The sequence below is a fragment of the Antedon mediterranea genome, chromosome 5 (assembly GCF_964355755.1).
Source record: "Antedon mediterranea chromosome 5, ecAntMedi1.1, whole genome shotgun sequence".
Lineage (NCBI taxonomy): Eukaryota > Metazoa > Echinodermata > Crinoidea > Comatulida > Antedonidae > Antedon > Antedon mediterranea.
Genome location: NC_092674.1, coordinates 24,379,424 through 24,398,933, shown reverse-complemented (window position 1 = coordinate 24,398,933; position 19,510 = coordinate 24,379,424). Strand labels below are relative to the sequence as shown.

Sequence of the window (19,510 nt, the reverse complement as noted above, 5' to 3'; positions counted from 1 at the left end):
TTACTGACTTCTGCCATTTTCCAACTACCACGTTTCTTGTTCTCACCAATGACAAGTACTATGTCACCTTCCATTACATTCTCCATTGATTTCTGCCATTTAAGTCTTGGTGAGAGCTTATGGATACACTCCATCCATCGGTGCCAGAAACCATTCACCATAGAGTTACAAATTTCTCTCCGTTTTCTCAAATTTCCATGGAATTCTTCACACGGTACTTCCGGACACTGTAAAGCACCTCTTCCAATCAGGAAATGATTAGGAGTTAATGGCGGGTGATCCAGGGGCGATGATGACTTGGCTGTCAAAGGTCGACTATTGATAAGACCAGATATCTGACAGAACACCGTCTCCCATTCAACAAATGTTAGTCTATCAGCTTTCACCAACTGAAGTTAACTTCTTTAACCATTGGTTCTTTGGTAACTGCTTTAAGGACACAACTCTTGCTGTGACCATCTTAAGTTTTGGCCAACTAGAAAACTTGGTGGGATCAAGTATTCTTTCAAATTCAGGGATAGCCTTTATTTTGAGTGTTAGTGTCTTAGCATTACGGACATGGAATTTCTTTTGTTCTCCATCTTCAGGAGCTACTTGAACATTTGTCAGAGTTTTAGGCCAAGAGATTGGTGGTGATCGTAGGAACCCTGGTCCATCGATGACTTTCTTCATATCGTCAATGTTTCCTCCTCTTGAAACAATATCTATAGTGTTCTGGTCTGATGGTACAAAGGCGATATCTTTGATCGGGTCAAATTCAGAAGTGATCTCACCTACACGGTATGCAACATACGATCGGAAAGATTTAGATTGACCTCTCAGCCAACTGATGGCAGTCATACTGTCTGTCCAAATCTTTGAAAAAACTATGTCAAACCTCAAAGCATTCTTTACAGTGAGCATCAGCCTTGAAAGCAGCAGAATTGCTTGAAGTTCTTTCCTGGGGATGCTTGATTGTTTAAGTGGTGTGAGTCTGGCTCGGGCGCACACAAACGACAAATAAGCTTCAGTTGACTCTTCATGTGACCACCTTAGCCAAACTCCGATACCCATAGCATCTTCTGAAGCATCACTTGCACCATGCAGAGATACTTTTGGTAATGGTCTTTTTCCTCTAAATGGCTCTGGAATAAGACATCTTGGAATTTCTATGTCACTTGCTTTTTCAAGGTCTTTATTGATTTCACTGAGAATAGCACAAAGTTCACCTCTCTGGTTAAGTGGTGTATCCCAATCAATGTTTAGTTGCCACAGTTTTTGTAACAGTGTTTTCGGTCGGACAAGGATACCGGAAAGCATACCGAATACGTCATAGTAAGAAGCGGTTTGTTTCAGAATGCTACGTTTAGTTGGGATTAGACCTTGAATTAGTTTAACCTCTTTGACCTTTAGAGTGTCGTTCACAAGGTCCCACTTTGTTCCCAAAGCTGTTGCAGCAGTGGCGTCTTCTGATTCATCACACATATTCCTAACGTTGGATTGCCATTTCCTGATATTGAAGTTTCCTTTCATCAGAGTCTCAATGAGTTTAGACTTTAAGTTGTCGGCCTCATTAGCATCAGTAACAGATTCATTCAAATCATCCATGTAAAACTGGTCAGTAACAATTCTTTCTAATTGTTTATCACCGGGTGCATGCTCAGATACTATATGCCTCAAAGTCACAATAGCCGCAGTTGGTGATGGCTTGTCACCAAATGTAACAGTCGTCAACTCGTACACTTGAATTGGATGGTTAGGATTCTCTCTGAACACAAATCGATGAAAGCGGGCATCATCAGAACTGATTTTAATAGCCTGGAACATCTTACTAATGTCGGCAATTATACCAACTTCGTTTTCTCGGAATCGTAGGGCAACATCAAAAAGATCTGTATTAACATTTTCTCCTTTATATAAATATATAATCATTAAGAGAATGGCCTTGAAATCTTGCCTTCCCATCATATACCACTCTCACAGGTGTTGTTTTGGATTCTTTGGTTACGGCAAAGTGTGGTAAAAACCACATCTTCCTTCCAGCCTCTCTATCTCTTTTTAGGTCTGCTTCTGTCACTCGACGAGAGACACCTCTTTTCAGTTGATCTCTCATTTGTTCGCAATACACTTCCCATTCTATGCTTCTATTCTCAAATTGCTTTTCTAGGCTCTTCAGTCTCTTCACAGCATACCCATAGTTATCTGGAAGGTCATTTGGTGCCCTTTTCCAAGGCAATCTAATTTCATAAGTTCCATTTGGCAGTTGTTTCACACTCTGATCAATTGCTTCCGTTGCCTTGCGGTTTGTAAGATGTTCGGAGCATTTGCACTTCTTTGGTTCTAAACCCATTGTCTCAATGCCAAGAAAATCTTCCATTGGTCCAACTGCAGACACATTAACATAGTTGAAGAGTGCTGATGTGGTGAGTTGTCCTCCTTGGATAAACCATCCAAAAGGACATTTCACGGCTACAGGTTCATTGATACATTCACCTCGGAGGTACTCTTCCCAAATCATTAAGTGTGTGTTATCGACACCAAGCAGTACATCAATAGTTGGGTATGGAGCAACTTGTAAATCAATTTCATTTAGATGACTGTATTGTTTAAGCTGTTCTTTGTATACTATAGGAGCATCTCCGCAGGGTTCGTCTATTTCTGTGACGGTGAGTGGACAAGACCATGTACCATTTACGTCTTCAATGTAGCAATTCAGCAATCGTAGTTTCTTAGTAATTTTCTTACCACCAACCAGACTCAGATCGTGTTTTTGATAAACATCTTGATTAGTAAGTGGAATGAGTCCCGATCTCAGAAGTGTCGCTTGGCTTCCACCATCCAATAAGATACGCACTGGACGGCGGGTTTTGCCACATCTCAGGTACCCCATAACAGTAGGTAAAGTCACTTGTAATTTACTTTCTCCATTGTGGGTGACCATGCCTGCCTGCTTAACAACTGTGGTTGGATCCGCTGGTTGAAATGGTTGAGCATTGCAATTAAGATTGGGTTGATCCTTTCTTTCATACAAGACAGGACAAACAGCCGGAAAGTGAAGGTTACTTCCACAAGATGGAGTTCCACAAGGTGCGGCAAATTGACAGGAATTCTTATCATATGGAGGTTTACCAGCAGAGCAATTGTTGTGACCACATCTAAAACAGATTCTGTTCTTTTTCATCACTTCATATTTCTCCTTTTGAGACAAACTTCGAAACTTGTTACAACTCTTTAAGAAATGAGTATTCGCAGTTGGATGCAGTGCACACTTGGGATTTCTATTGTAGTCTGACTTGTATCCTTCTGCAGATGACACTACAGCAGCATTTGAAGCCTTCTTTGACGATGAAGATGATTCAGTTTCAGTCATGGGCATAGCTTTCTCAAGTAACAATAATTGGCTGTACAGCCATTTAACCAAGCCAGTAAGAGAATGACCTGTGTCGTTGTCCCTAACGCTTTTATAGTAAGCTATTCTGTGTTCTTCTGGTAACTTCTGTTTTATTTGGCTCAGCATGATTTTGCTGTTCAATTCTCCAGATAAACCAATGGTTTCCGCTCTGGTTTCAAACGTTTGAAGGGTTTGGACAAAACGACTCATGGCTGGAATGTTGATCTTGTCCTTACTTTCATAGGACTTTAAATTCTCTAGATCCTTCAACAGACTATCAACCACTCTGTCTTTGTCTCCGTAGCGTTCATCTAACACTTCCCAAGCTCTAGCCACATCGATACATCCTTTAACCATGCTTCTTTCTTTGCTGTTAATCATAGATTCAGTTAGCTGGTAGAAACATTCAATCTCAGTTAGATTAGTTGCACAATGTGTAAATAATTCTTTAAATCTTTTGTAATCCCGGATGTTGCCATTAAATGTAGGATACTTCATCTTTGCCATGGTAGGCGTTGACCTTGCCATAGCAGGTCGAGGTGTAGGTGAACTGAATGCAGGCGGCGAGGCAACCGTACCAGCAGGCTGCGTTGAGGCTGATGTTTGAAGAGGAGTTGTTGGAGTTGAGAATGGTACATCGACTGTAGATTGTGAGTGGCGCAGGGTAATCTCCCGTTTTGCACATACCAACTTTTGAAGGAAATCCATCTCACATTCTGACATCCATTTCTCTTCCGTTTCAAATTCTCCCTGGTCTTCAATTACATCAATCAGTTCAGAGTGTTTTAACTCAACTTTTCTGAACTGTTCCTCCGCCTTGATAATGTAAGTTTTTAAAACATCTGGTTCGCAATTTTCTTTAAGTAGTGATTCTATCATGGACAGAGTCCTTGTTAACTGACCTTTGCTGTTCCGTCTGGTAAGCTTCAGTTTGTTTAAGTCTGCCATTGTAATTATTTCACTAGTTGTTGAAGCTGTTGTGGAATCGGTGAGAAATAATGAGGTGAACACGTTGTTGCAATATGTTGTCTTTATTAGATTTATTATTATTCAACAACTGTGTTGGGTTGTCTATAAGAACAAACAAAATACACTATGTAGATAGTTCTGTAGTCAACAAATACTTCGAAACATATGATAATAAAGAATAGTACGACTACCCCCTCTATAGTAATAGAAAGATGTAGACACTCGTACGCCGACTCGACTTAAACGAGGAGATAACGTCAAGCGAGGCCTATTTATATGAACTTTAACAACAATAAAAAATATAATTTTTAAAGGTATACACAACTCAAAGACTGCCCCTGCAGACTCCTGTCTTAAACATATTAATAAACGATTCTAATTAAAACTCACCCAAAGGGTTTCAAATAACAAATAAAGATGATTACACTGCATGAATATCTCACACGATACCAAATGTATGATTTCGTTCAGCCTGCGTATTGTACGCGCACTGGCACGCAACTCACAAATTGAAAACAAATGACGTCATGACAGCTTGTCTAATGTAGAATCTGTATTTATCCCAAGTGCTTTTCGGCACATCGACCTCCCGTGTTTGGTGTAGGGATCAAAAGAAATAACATAAATTCTATGTTCGTTTTCCACTTCAATTTCACCTGTTTAAATTGGCCATAAGTAGTTTTAGTAAAACCAAAGAACTTATAACACAAGAATCTCCTGTTCTTCAATTTGCATTCAAAACACAGTATCGGAAGTACAGGGTTAAAAGGTCAAACTGGGCGACGCCATTTCACAACATGGAGAAGCGCCCCCTCCAAACTAGGAAGTCAATTACTCTACCCCCTAGAGTATTAGCAGAACCCCCTATGATTTTGACTTTCTAATTTGATGCGGGCGCCCTACTCCTCAGTCAATTACTCTATCCCCTCTAGAGCATTAGCAGATCCCCTCTATGATTTTGACTTTCTAATTTGAAGCGGGCGCCCTACTCCATGGCTCACAATGGCGGCACCCATATCTTTATTCTATCCCACAATGCCTTTCAAAATTGTTACGCGCTTCGCTTTCACAGAAAAGGTTCCCCTGAATCTATTAACTTCAAACTGAATAGTGGTATCCCAAAAGACGTTTCACTGTAGGCTTTCTTAAGTTTTTTAGCAGCAGAAATGTTCCAGTATGCAAAGCAAAGCTTGAAAGGGAGACATAGACCTACATGTTTCTTTCATATATTTTAAAAATTGAAAATGAATACTGTATAATTATGCAACACTAAGCACATTGATCAGTGTTTGGATCTCTTTTGGTTCTGATGTAAGTTCTGGTGTGACAAAGACATATGCAAGAACTTCTCCAACGATTTAGATTAGATTGGCCAGAAGTGCTGAAGATTAAAGTGGCTAGTGCTGAAATCCAGTTGAAATACATAAACTATATACCACTCTTTGAACACAAAAGGTGTAATAGGCCTACCTACTATACTGCAGTATCCAATATTTAGAAAATGTCCGAGGTGCCTTTAATTCTTCTTGTTGGAAACTGGATGACATCTGACCAATCATAATGTGCCAAGGTTTCCACGACGTCAACGAATGTCTATAGTATATCAAACTTTATTGCGCATCATGATTTCATAATGTACAGGTTGTAAAATAAAGTTTCAAGTTTAATCAAATATTATTGCAACATATTTTCGTTTTGCTGAATCATCTTGTGTCTAAGAATTCAATTTTTTTTGTAAACACTTGGCTAAAAGAAATTACTATACCGTTGAAAAACAACAAATCACAAGTAACAAAAGTTAGAGGTACTAAACTCAGGTCCCCTTCTTTGGAAAATTGGATAGACACTCGATAACTGTATAACAACTATAATACTGTAAAATGTTTGTTTTCTTTATACTGGATTCTTTTCAGTATACAATCTTATACTGAAGAGTAAAGTCGCATCAGTAGGCCTACAAATAATTACATAAACAAACTAGAAAGCCACTCTTGAGAGTGCATACCTCCGCCTACTGAAAAATATATTGGTGTGTGTTTGTGTCTTAATGCTGTGTGTGATTAAGTTAATTTCACTTCAAGCATGTGTATGCGAGTTTGGTGTAATGGTTATGTAACAAGCCTATCAATTAACAATAGCTTTAGTTTACTAACAATAGGACATGAACGGCAAAAACGTTTTGAAAAGAAATATTTTTTTTTTTTTTTAAACTACTTTATCAAAAACCCTGTATATTAAATTAAATTAAATTAAATTTTAGAATTACAAATCACAAATTAAAACTCTTTGTCTCTTGTAGAAAATGAAGTTTTTTTGGACACGAAGTTCTCGAGAAAATGCAATGCCGGCTTTTAAAAATGCTGTCTATCTTTAAGGTCTGAAGATAATACTAAAAAGTGGTCCAGAATTGGGACCGTGGTCCGGATTGCCTCTAAAATTTAATGGAGTGATCCTTGACCACATATCTATATTTTCATTTTGGTAAAGATCTTGCAATAACTTTTTGTGTAAACCTGCTAACAAAAAGACAGACACCCGCGATCGATTATATATACCTCCTTGGTAGAGGTAAACAAGGCCATATACATGGCTGCAGTCGTGTGCTCAAGTTAGTGTTTACCGACCAACCGACCGACATAGTGAGCTGTAGAGTCGCGTTGCACGAGACTAAAAACACAGCACAATATTGTATTTGCTTATTCCAAGATAAAAGGGTAAAACCCTTCAACTAGATAATGTAATAGATTTATTGAGTAATTAGCTTTTATAGCCCGTTGAGTGATATAATAATATACCCATAAAATAAGTTTATTCTTGAAATAAAACAACTCCTAAACATTTGTGAACAATTACTCATAGAAATCACACTCATTGTTTTAAAATTGAGGAGGCCTTAAAAAGGTAGTAATTAATAGTATTTTTATTGGAAAACGTAAAAAACAAAAACCCACGATTTATATTTTCGTAGTGTTATTTTCTACTGACTAGATTCCGAAATAAAGATTGAATGCATGAAATGAATTTACAAAAACTTGCACCGGGTATTCAAATAGTCATGCATTGCATTACTCACGACAGTAACTACAACTGCAAGCGTCAAAATAAAATGAGAATATTAGGCCCTACTTTAAATAAAACAAGTAGTGTTATTTATCAAAATGTATCTCAGTACTCCATACCAACTATATAATAATTATGAGTGTCTTAATCCAATAAAGCATCTATAAAAAACAAAACAAAAATCTAATTTAAGAATAGGCCTTAATAATTACACGTTATGGGTTTGGCCCTCAATGCTGTACGTTTCTGTAATAAATAAAACGTATGGAAAAAACCCATCCCATCAACTTTGCCGACAACCAGTATATATTCCACGAAAGTCGTAAATCATTAATATATCACGTCATTTTTCTTTAATTAAAATTAGCGGTAACATGCACATATGATAGTCTGAAGTGCTCTGATTATTTTAATACTTCGGGATGTTAAAAAATGGCGATATCTCAATTGGATCTTTATCTACAGGCTCTGAATCTATGAAGTGTTCAATGGACAGTGGGAATTCTATGGACAATGGTGAAACTCAATGTTTGTTGGAAAGGGAAGAGACGGCAGGCCTACAAGTAAGTAGGCTTCAATGTATTCAATCTAAATGGGCTAACAATTCCACTCTCAATAAGAACAAATTAACGTTAAAAACACTATTTTGGAGCTAACGTTTTTATTTCGCAATTGTTCATAAATACATGTTCGTTTTCGTAAATACCTACCTGAAATGAAACGGGCCTACCAACCAATCCTTTAAAATTGGTCCATAATATCTCGTACAAACATTCGGTTCAGCAACTTCACTGTATATTATTGTACGCCTGGGAATGACTCGGGGCCTTCTAAGCATATTATGCAAATGACAAATAATGATGATTTCCACTGATAAATGAAATCAGTATACATTATATCAAATACGATTTTCAGTATTATTATTTTAAAACAAAACCTGTACAAAGAACAGAACGTTACAGGGGGAATTCTGATCTTCCTACTTATCATTGCCAACTATTGTATGATAATTAACTAACTGTTAATAATTACAGCATACACATTTAAAAAATCTATACTCTCTGTGTTCTTCCATGCTGGCCACAAACCAAGGAGTTAAAACTCCTTGACCAAATTGACGTTGGTATCGGGATCATGAGGACACGAGGCTTCGAATTGAGCACATTTATATTTTGATCCGTTTTACATACTTATTTTTCCATGGTTTACGAAACGGAAAAGGCGCTAAAAATTGTATAATTGTTGAATGGCGCCGTCTGAATGTAGCTCTAACCTTTCGGGCCTAATTTAAAATTGTTGTATTATACTAGAATGATAAGGCATGGTAGTAGGGTAGGAAGGAGGGGTTACCGTGCACCCCCATGATGTATTTTTTTAATGTACATTTTTGTAATCCTGAATATATGTAATTAACATTTTTTGATGTTCCCAAGACGAAATATTGTCCCATGGGGTTTTTTGGGGGCCATTTTGGTGGCCATCTTGGATTTATCAAAATCATAAATATAGACGGTACTTGACGAAGACTGATCATAGAGGTCTGATTTTGGTCTTAAATTGTTCAGAATATGCACATTTCTATGTACTATAATGAAAAGTTTTTGTTAAAAATGGCCGTAAATGCCACTTTTGACCTTTGACCTTGTTTTTACATAACGGTCATATCTTGGTAACCCCTGGTCATAAAGATTTTATTTTTGTCTTAAATTGTTCAGAATATCCATATTTATATTCGCTTTAATGGAACATATTTTTGAAATTTGAAGGGAAATATCATTTTTGACCTTTGACATTATTGCATAACGATTTTCGCAATAATTTAGGTTATTTTTGTATTCGACCTATATCTTGACAACGAGTGATCATAGAGGTTTGATTTTGGTCTTATATTGTTCAGAATATGCACTTTCCTATGTACTATAATAAAACATTTTCATACAAAATGACCGGAAATACGACTTTTGACCTTCGACCTCGTTTTTACATAAGGGTCATATCTCGGTAACAAATGGTCATAACGATTTTATTTTTGTTTTAAATTGTTCGGAGTATCCATATTTATATTAGCTTTAATGAAACATATTTTTGAAATTTGATGGAAAATATCACTTTTGACCTTTGACATTATTTCCACCCGAGGGTCATATCTCGGTAACCCCTGGTCGTAAAGACTTTATTTTTGTCATAAATTGTTCAGAATATCCATATTTATATAAGATTTAATGAAACATATTTTTGAAATTTGATGGAAAATATCACTTTTGACCTTTGACATTATTTCCACCCGAGGGTCATATCTCGGTAACCCCTGGTCATAAAGACTTTATTTTTTTGTCATAAATTGTTCAGAATATCCATATTTATATAAGATTTAATGAAACATATTTTTGAAAGTTGGCAGGAAATAAAACTTTTGACCTTTTACCTTGTTTCCACCCGAGGGTCATATCTCGGTAACCCCTGGTCATAAAGACTTTATTTTTGTCATAAATTGTTTAGAATATCCATATTTATATAACATTTAATGAAATACAACTTTTGACCTTGTTTTCACGTGAGGGCCATATCTCGGTAACAAATATTTTTTGTCTAAGATTGTTCAAAACATACATATTTCTATCCACTCTAATGAATATTTATTTAAAACAATGATTATAAATGTTACTATCAATTGTCACATTTAACACCTTCCACAGAATTCTCATACAGTAAGAATTTTTTCTGTTTTAAAGTAAAAATAAATTTAAAAGATGTAAATAAAATAACAACATGCTGAGAAAAAGGGAAAATTACAGACTTTATAAAAAACTTTTGAATATACATGCTATCCACTCTAATGAGGATTTATCCTCAAAAACCGACAATAAATGTCATTTTTTACCTTTGACCCCTATTTAAATATAATTTACATATAATGCGAGAATTCTTAACAATTCTCAAATTAGAAAAAAGTATCTGATAAATAATTAAAAAAAAGTGTCTGATAACACGTTTCATTACATAATTATTCATAATTAAAGGTGGCTACTTTTAGGTCTGCAAACAACTTTTATCCAATAGAATGTGTTTATTGTCCAATTGGAAGAGACAATAACAAAATTAATGTCAACATCATCATAATCTTAATTTATTTTGGAAACAGTACTGATAGACGGCTACAAAAATACATTCTAATCAAATTCTATTCTTCATTAAATAATGGAAAATTTAGGGAAAGAAAAGGGGATAATTGTATTTTACAGGTGGATGGTATTCTTGACATAACACTCGATCTGAGGACAGGTACCTTCCACCCATATACACCAAACCAAACAATACGCCATTATATGTACATCGTGAAAGTAATCATCGGCCACCAATTACGCAATATACCACTAGCAATAAATAAACGACTCTCAAACATCTCATCCGATGAAAATTTGTTTAATGCAGCAATACCTCAGTACCAAGAAGCACTTAGAAATAATGGATATGAACATGAGCTACACCTGAACAAGCAAACAAAAAGAAAACCCGAAACAGAAACATCATTTGGTTCACAGCAAGAACGTAAAGACCAATATCGGACCCAAATTTTTATATTTAGTGAATGAGTGTTTCTCACAAGGCCATAATCTCCGAAAGACTTTTAATGTTGGCATTGATTGCTGGTGATATCTACAATATCTAAGCTAGGCTAGTTGGGAGAAGGGGGTCGTTAGTCGAACTTTAGAGGGGTCTGCCAGGGCCAAGGCAGTGTACAGATAGTCTGTAATAGGTCATTTGGTATTTCTTACTATGTGCTAAATCATATAACATTGGCTACTGGTGGTATCTACAATATCTAATCTAGGCCATTTTTGGGAAGGGGGGTCTCTAGTTGAACTTTAGAGGGGTCTGCCAGGGCCAAGGCAGTGTACAGATAGTCTGTAATAGGTCATTTGGTATTTCTTACAATGTGCTAAATCATATAACATTGGCTGCTGGTGGTATCTACAATATCTAATCTAGGCCATTTGTGGGAAGGGGGTTCTCTAGTCGAACTTTAGGGTGTCTGGCACTTGCGGTGCAGCAGACAATTAGTCTGGCGTTACCCATTTAGTATTGTATGAACACAACTTGTTCATTTGGCATTAATTTTGAGTGGTACCTCACTCAGCTATGCTATCACCATTTGTAGGCCCTCCCTCGGGGTGGGGGGAGGGTCTGGTGGGCCTATTGCAGAGGACAAAATGTTTGGTGATATGATATTGGTATATAGGATGCAAATGGGCATCCCATAGTGGTGAAATTAGGTGGTATCTATCTCATCTAATTGGTGCCGATTTGTTAGCACCTTTTGTGTCCCCCGGTATAGACGCAGCAGGGGGTACCCGGCAGACTTCCATTTACATTGACTTCAAGTGACCTCCAATTAACACACTTAAATAGTCAGATATTGGTACCTAGCTCATCTAACCAAATGTATCTGGGCTGCCTGTCTACAGCCATTTACTACAGCCATTCCAACAGTCATTGCTCATGGGGTGCTACCAAAAATATCAGAAAATGTGAGTTTTGAGTAGTGGCTTAAAGGTGCTCAATAATGATGTTTGTTTAATGTTCAAAGATATGTGGTTCCAGAACCTACTGTAGGTCCAGCAATACTGAAAGTCCGGTCTCCCCAACTATGTTTGCGCCTCTGAATGTCCAGTGGCACCTGATGACTAGATCTTAGTTCTCGCTTTCTCTTATTGATTGTCGATCATTCTGAGAGGTATTTGAGAGCGCAACTATTTATGCATCGGAGCACCAGCAGGATCTTAAATTGAACACGCAAATCCACTCCAAATACGATTGCCTCGGTCTTTTCATTAAGCTTGAGGAAGTTTAAGCCCCTCCATGTCCTAATCTCAGCAGTGCATGCTTCTAAACGTTTTACGGCGGTCAGAATCTCAGTCTGACGGGGCTTGACAGAAACATAAATTTGTATATCATGAAGTTGATCAGGAATATGTCCTCTATACATTTGACCTTAGAGGGTTAGATGAAGGCACTTCCTCTTATTTGGAAATGTCCTGATGTAGGGCGTGCCAAACTGTCATTTAATCATTAAAACAAGATATCACACTAGTATGAATGAACTACAAGGGCATGGTGACAGGACAGTCTGGTCATGCAGTCCTATTCTTTCAGCCCATCTTATTGATCTAGTTGAGAAAACGACCATGGAGTTGAAAGAGTATGAAGATGATGAACAAGAAATTGAATTTGAGGTGGACGATGACTGAACATCTATTGCAGTAACTTGATAAATGGGTTTTGAATGAGTAGTTATGTAGACCTACATATACATAGTTTTATTTTGAAAACAGAAACATTCTTACTATATAAGAATTCTGTGAAAATTGAGGTCCTCACTCCTGGATATTCTGAACAATTTATGACAAAAATAAAGTCTTTATTACCAGGGGTTACCGAGATATGACCCTCGGGTGGAAACAAGGTAAAAGGTCAAAAGTTGTATTTCCTGCCAACTTTCAAAAATATGTTTCATTAAATCTTATATAAATATGGATATTCTGAACAATTTATGACAAAAATAAAGTCTTTACGAACAGGGGTTACCGAGATATGACCCTCGGGTGGAAATAATGTCAAAGGTCAAAAGTGATATTTTCCATCAAATTTCAAAAATATGTTTCATTAAATTTTATATAAATATGGATATTCTGAACCATTTATGACAAAAATAAAGTCTTTACGACCAGGGGTTACCGAGATATGACCCTCGGGTGGAAATAATGTCAAAGGTCAAAAGTGATATTTTCCATCAAATTTCAAAAATATGTTTCATTAAAGCTAATATAAATATGGATACTCCGAACAATTTAAAACAAAAATAAAATCGTTATGACCATTGGTCACCGAGATATGACCCTTATGTAAAAACGAGGTCAAAGGTCAAAAGTCGTATTTCCGGTCATTTTGTATGAAAATGTTTTATTATAGTACATAGGAAAGTGCATATTCTGAACAATATAAGACCAAAATCAAACCTCTATGATTACTCGTTGTCAAGATATAGGTCGAATACAAAAATAACCTAAATTATTGCGAAAATCGTTATGCAATAATGTCAAAGGTCAAAAATTATATTTCCCTTCAAATTTCAAAAATATGTTCCATTAAAGCGAATATAAATATGGATATTCTGAACAATTTAAGACAAAAATAAAATCTTTATGACCAGGGGTTACCAAGATATGACCCTTATGTAAAAACAAGGTCAAAGGTCAAAAGTGGCATTTACGGCCATTTTGAACAAAAACTTTTCATTATAGTACATAGAAATGTGCATATTCTGAACTATTTAAGACCAAAATCAGACCTCTATGATCAGTCTTTGTCAAGTACCGTCTATATTTATGATTTTGATAAATCCAAGATGGCCACCAAAATGGCCCCCAAAAAACCCCATGGGACAATATTTCGTCTTGGGAACATCAAAAAATGTTAATTACATATATTCAGGATTACAAAAATGTACATTAAAAAAATACATCATGGGGGTGCACGGTAACCCCTCCTTCCTACTAGACTATGGAACAAGGATGGTATGAGTATAACAATAACCACTATCTATGTGGTAGGATTTGTAGCCGGATCCGGAATGATTGCTTTACCCAAAGTGATATTTGCATCAGGTAGGCCTAATATATTATTAGGATCCGAATCGGTTCCGGTTTTGCTCTGTTCACTTATGTTGGTTCCAGTTACTGATGCAACACGGTTTGTTATATTGCATGTAGGCCTATTACATGTTGGAAAAGGGGTTAACAAATGCAGTGAAGATTGTAAAGGATACAATATTCAGCACTTATAATAAAAACAACAACAATTATTTCTTTCAGGCTGGTACGGAATTATATCTCTGCCGGTGTTGGTATTAACTGGTTATTTCACTGCATTGACACTGTCAAAATGCTGGATGATCATTCACAAGAAGTATCCGGAATACCGACAACAGGTTCGGCATCCATACGTGGTTATTGGTTACGTCACATTCGGCAAAAACGGAGAGCAAGTATTGTTAAATTGTTTTTTAGAATACCAATTATACCTATTTACTATGACGTCGGTCAATAACCTTCTGCCGAGAAGTACGACAATCAGTATAGAGTCACTCGTACTTTACTTACAACATACCGTACAGTATACAATAGCACGTATTTACTGGACTTCCGTAACTCGCATTGGACCCCGAGTACGAATCTTCTACCCAATCATATATCTATGCCCGTTTTATGTATTACGTCATTCGTTAATAATCAAGCATAACGGATTGTAACTATCGCCATCACCTTACTAATAATATACATAATTGTATTTTTTTAGACGAGTGATGCATGTCCTTTGTATAGTAATGTACTTTGCCGTTTCATTGGTAACATTTCTTTTGATATGTGATAATGTTCGGTTGATCACGGTTCAGTGGTTTGACGTCAGCTTCTGCAGTTGGGTTCCCATAGTGGCGTTGATTTTGTTTCCCATAGTACTTCTTAAGACACCAGTTGAAACACAGTATGTATATGCTTTTACTGTACAATATCTCTACATGGAATACAATCTAACGTCTGAGGGATTGTGTTGTAAAAAAAAAAAGACTCATGCTTGCACAATAGGCCTATATAATGTTATATGAACCTCGGGTCCCGCAGAGATCTGATTTTCAATTTTGCTCTACACAGATAAGCTATAGTATGTCACTACATTCGATATCGGTACGAACCTCGCGGTGTCCAAAAGCCCCCCGAGTTGGAAAAGACGCCTCTTTCTAGAGAAAAAGACCCTTGTAAATGAATCAGACCTAGATTAAGCCGAATCAAATCAAAATGGTGCACATGTTACGGATTATTATCTACAGATGCAGTTTTCGTGACAATTAAATAATTGATTTGGGGCTTTCTGTACATAAATATTTAGCATGTACTTATTTTTTATTATGCTTGTATACTATTTGGACGCAACGTAGGAGCGTACTTGCAATGCAAGTGAGTTGACCAATCGCAAGCGACAGCTGTTCGGATGATCCAACGCTTGTGATCGGTCAAATCAAGGCAATACTTGCGTTGCGTTTTACGTTATTGCATGGAGTGGGAACCAAGCTCGTTGTATGTTAGACATACAATCCGTAGACGTACTACCCTGCCGTGTATTTTGAACTATTAATATTACACGCATAGTCATTATAGAGAACCAAACGGTAACATAGGGATTGTGTACTGGAAACAAAATAATGGGAAGGTAGGCCTACTTCGTAAACTTTTTTACAAAGTGCGGCATAGCTAGGTATAGATCAATCGTATATTGTTATTACATAAAAATCATACTTTTAAATTATTGAAACAGTGCTCATATTCGGAATATGATCTCATAATCATGTTATTACATGTTGGTTTTGGGTGGAACAGGTATGGCGTTGGTCACCGTGCCAATGTAAAGGTATTATAGCCCAATTCTACTTCAACTTTACTGTATAGAAACACATATTTAAAAACAAGTCACTGCGGGTCCCGAGGTTCAAAATCATCGCATTGTAAGCCCGTGTATATGAGTTTAACCAAATCGTGTTTTCTACTATAGATTCTGTGCTGTAGTATCTTTCTCAACATCATTAGTCATGTTCAGTTTATTAATGACTCAAATCATCCGAGATGGCCGAACGGTCGATGATAGTTTACGAAAGGAACAACCCGTCGTGACATTTTCTAGCTTAACAATTGCATGGGCCACCATCGGTTTTAGCACTTCTGGTCACGCTTGCTACCCGCTGTATCAAAACTGCATGAGGCAGCCAGCCAAGTTCAACTACAGCTTAACCATCGCCTTTCTTGGTAAGATGAGTAACCTACCCTAATAGTAATTGTTACGGATGGAACAGTGAATGTAAATCCGCTTCACTCAATATAGCTTGTTTCCATTATAGATGTTATAACGCAACGAGGTAGAAGCAACGCAAGTGAGTGGACCATTATTGTGATTGGCCAAGAGTCACTCACGTTGCGCTTTTATTGTGTCGTTGTGTCTCTAGTGAGAACCAAGCATAAGGAAGGGTTAAGCTGGGACTTGACGCGTGCCGTGTCTGACAAATGGTAACTAAACAAAACCGAAAGAAATATTTTTTGTCCAGAAAATTAATAAAATTTGTTTTTTTCCAATATCTTAAAGCACATTATTTTTAACTTTAAACACCTGGCCTCTCTATGGCCCACAGAAAAAATTATTAAAATAATATTGTGTATTTATGAAGCAACGTCTTGATACCTCACACGCATAGTCACCACCCAGTTTCCGTCGTGTTTCGTAAAGTATCTAAGCTCTGTCTACACTACAGTATCACACTTTATGATGTACCCATAATATGAACTTGATGATATATCAATACGATATTCGGGCACATCACACTTAGTGTGATAGTGTAAACAGAGCTTAATGTTATATTTCAGGTATACTTGTTTTGCTGTGTTCACCAGTATATTCTAGCTATTATTTTCTCGGAGGCGCTGTCTACACTCCAGATTCGGACAACTTGCTACTTGTATTATCAGACGGACCAATCAAAAGTATAGCCGGTATAGGGCTTGCAGTTCATTTTATGATGTCATATATATTTACACTGAATCCACTTTGTCAGCAAATTGAAGAGCTAGCTGGTATACCCAAGAGTAAGTTATTTTAAAGGGTAGCTCCGGTTATAAATTTAGAAATAAGATAATTGAGAACATTTTTCGACAGTGGTAACGTAGAACAAACATCGTAAAATAGGCACCTGGGAAAAAGTGTAGTAGACAAGTAACAACTTGAACGAAAACTCGACCAAATGAGAAACAATAAAGACAAACTTTCTAGAGAAAAATTACCTAAAACTAAGTACGTTTGTGACGGTTAGAAAGAAGTCCTGAGAGTTCCCTGGTAAAACATATATTTTTTGTTACAGGATTTTCATGGCAACTTGTGGTTATACGCAGCAGCATTTTGGCGGGACATGTGTTTCTTGCTGAGTCTGTTCCACAATTTGGACCATTGCTGTCTCTTGTTAGTGCTTGCCTGTGGATACCAAGTGCTTTTATAGCGCCCTCTGTTTTCTTCTTATGCCTGAAACATCTTATGAACAAACGGTACGTAGCCCTCACAGCAAGGCAATCTAACAACACGACACTGAGCTCGCCTTGCCAAGATAGGAAGCCGTAATAATCCTTTAATCTTATGAATGGCTGCGACAAATACCAGTACAGAGTACCCTGTACTATGTACATTCTACGCGGCGCGCGGTGTCTGTTAAGGGGTGTGGAACTGATCGTCGCAGCCACAGATAAACCCTTTGATTACAATCTATGAAATAAAATTTGATTTATGTATGATATTTTCGCTTTCAGCAATTACGTCACGGATTCGACAGCATTGCATCTTCTAGTTATTGTACTGGCTGTAATACTTGTCTGCTGTTGTACGTACTCGTCACTCGTTGAGTTAATAACGGCACAATCCACGTTTACGGTTCCATGTTACGTCAACAGTACAGCCGCACATATTTAGGAATTGTTGATATATTTTTTTACTTTAATGTATACAGGAATGTAGTCGCTAGATTTCATTATTATAATATAAACACGGTTTAATTTGTCTCAAATTGTTTCCGAGAAAGATTTGCAAATTGATTGAAATTGAAGTTTTGTTTGGCGGTGGTTTGTTTGACGACACACAGCAAGGTAATTGGAATAAATACATGGTAATAAAGAACTTTAATTTAAAATATGGGTCACACTTTTATGAAATTCTTATATCAGTTTTGGCCTCCTGATAATAATAAATGAATGTTAAATAAAGGTATGGGTTTTGTCTAAAATAATGATATTTGTAATCATTATGGTCTGAGGTGGTACCGATTTCTGAAGTCGGTTATAGCGGAACATTGAAACATTTTCAACTTTTACTTACTTTTGTTTGTCACACGGTATACCGCAAATGTAGGCCTACTTGTGTTTATGTGTCATGCAAAACAATAATATACTTTATTTTATTTTAACAAATAAATACACATAAAGTAAAAACACTTTTTACAATAAGGAAGTTGTATTAATTCACAGCTATAGGCCTACACCCCCGCCTCTCCCAACGCCAACGGACTCTGTTGCTCGTTTGTTTTCTTATTTTGCTCTTAGGCCTATTTCTGTAAATTATTATTCAAATATAAGGATAAGGGCGCTATCATATTAACAGAAAACAATTAACCTTCTAATCCGACTGTATGTCTACTAAACTCATCAGATGGCGTAGGTTTTCCCACGCTATTACATACATCACATTAAACGTGTTTGTTTTAGGGATTTGTCGTGAATATGACCACACGCATTTAGTTATTAATGTTAGTTTACCTCGAGGACACCAGCATGGCAAGCCTATAAACAATGTGTATGTGTTTGCCAATTGGAGGTTATCTAACGTTTTGTATTAAAAACATTTTCATCTTAAATTAGATTTCATTAAATTAATTAAAAACGGAAATAACTGATAAAAACTGAATGTCGAATCAATAATGTTGATTAATAATTTTGAATTTTTATTTATCGTTTCCAATTAATTGACCATGTTTTAGACCGAATAAATCAAATAGTTAGCTAGCGACATAATGCCCTGGTTCACCTCATACTCTACACATTGACAGTCAATCTGATATTCCACCTACATAACGCGTGGCCAACGAGTACAATATTGTGTAGACCAGGGAACCGGTGTAGACCAGGTACCCTGGTGTAGACCAGGTACCCTGGTGTAGACCAGGTACCCTGGTGTAGACCAGGTACCCTGGTGTAGACCAGGGAACCGGTGTAGACCAGGTACCCTGGTGTAGACCAGGTACCCTGGTGTAGACCAGGTACCCTGGTGTAGACCAGGGACCATGGTGTAGACCAGGTACCCTGGTGTACACCATCAGGAACCCTGGTGTAGACCAGGTACCCTGGTGTAGACCAGGGACCATGGTGTAGACCAGGTACCCTGGTGTAGACCAGGGAACCGGTGTAGACCAGGTACCCTGGTGTAGACCAGGGACCATGGTATAGACCAGCTACCCTGGTGTAGACCAGGGAC

General features: G+C 37.1%; 3 protein-coding genes across 3 annotated transcripts; 1 reads left to right on the top strand and 2 right to left on the bottom strand.

Moving 5' to 3' along the window:
• Nucleotides 1–375: 375 nt before the first annotated feature.
• LOC140049838 (uncharacterized) lies at nt 376–1,806 on the bottom strand. The gene has a single exon (XM_072094786.1). It carries the CDS (start codon nt 1,804–1,806, stop codon nt 376–378), a length of 1,431 nt encoding a protein of 476 aa, XP_071950887.1.
• Nucleotides 1,807–1,891: 85 nt separating this feature from the next.
• Nucleotides 1,892–4,318, bottom strand: LOC140049837 (uncharacterized). The gene has a single exon (XM_072094785.1). The coding sequence runs from the start codon at nt 4,316–4,318 to the stop codon at nt 1,892–1,894; it is 2,427 nt and encodes an 808-aa protein (XP_071950886.1).
• Nucleotides 4,319–13,966: 9,648 nt separating this feature from the next.
• Nucleotides 13,967–19,076, top strand: LOC140049007 (uncharacterized). The gene is made up of 7 exons (XM_072093817.1): nt 13,967–14,064; nt 14,272–14,440; nt 14,756–14,941; nt 16,004–16,254; nt 16,867–17,085; nt 17,358–17,538; nt 17,797–19,076. Exons 1-7 carry the CDS (start codon nt 13,977–13,979, stop codon nt 17,954–17,956), a joined length of 1,254 nt encoding a protein of 417 aa, XP_071949918.1. The 5' UTR covers nt 13,967–13,976; the 3' UTR covers nt 17,957–19,076.
• The last annotated feature ends 434 nt before the right edge of the window (nt 19,077–19,510 follow it).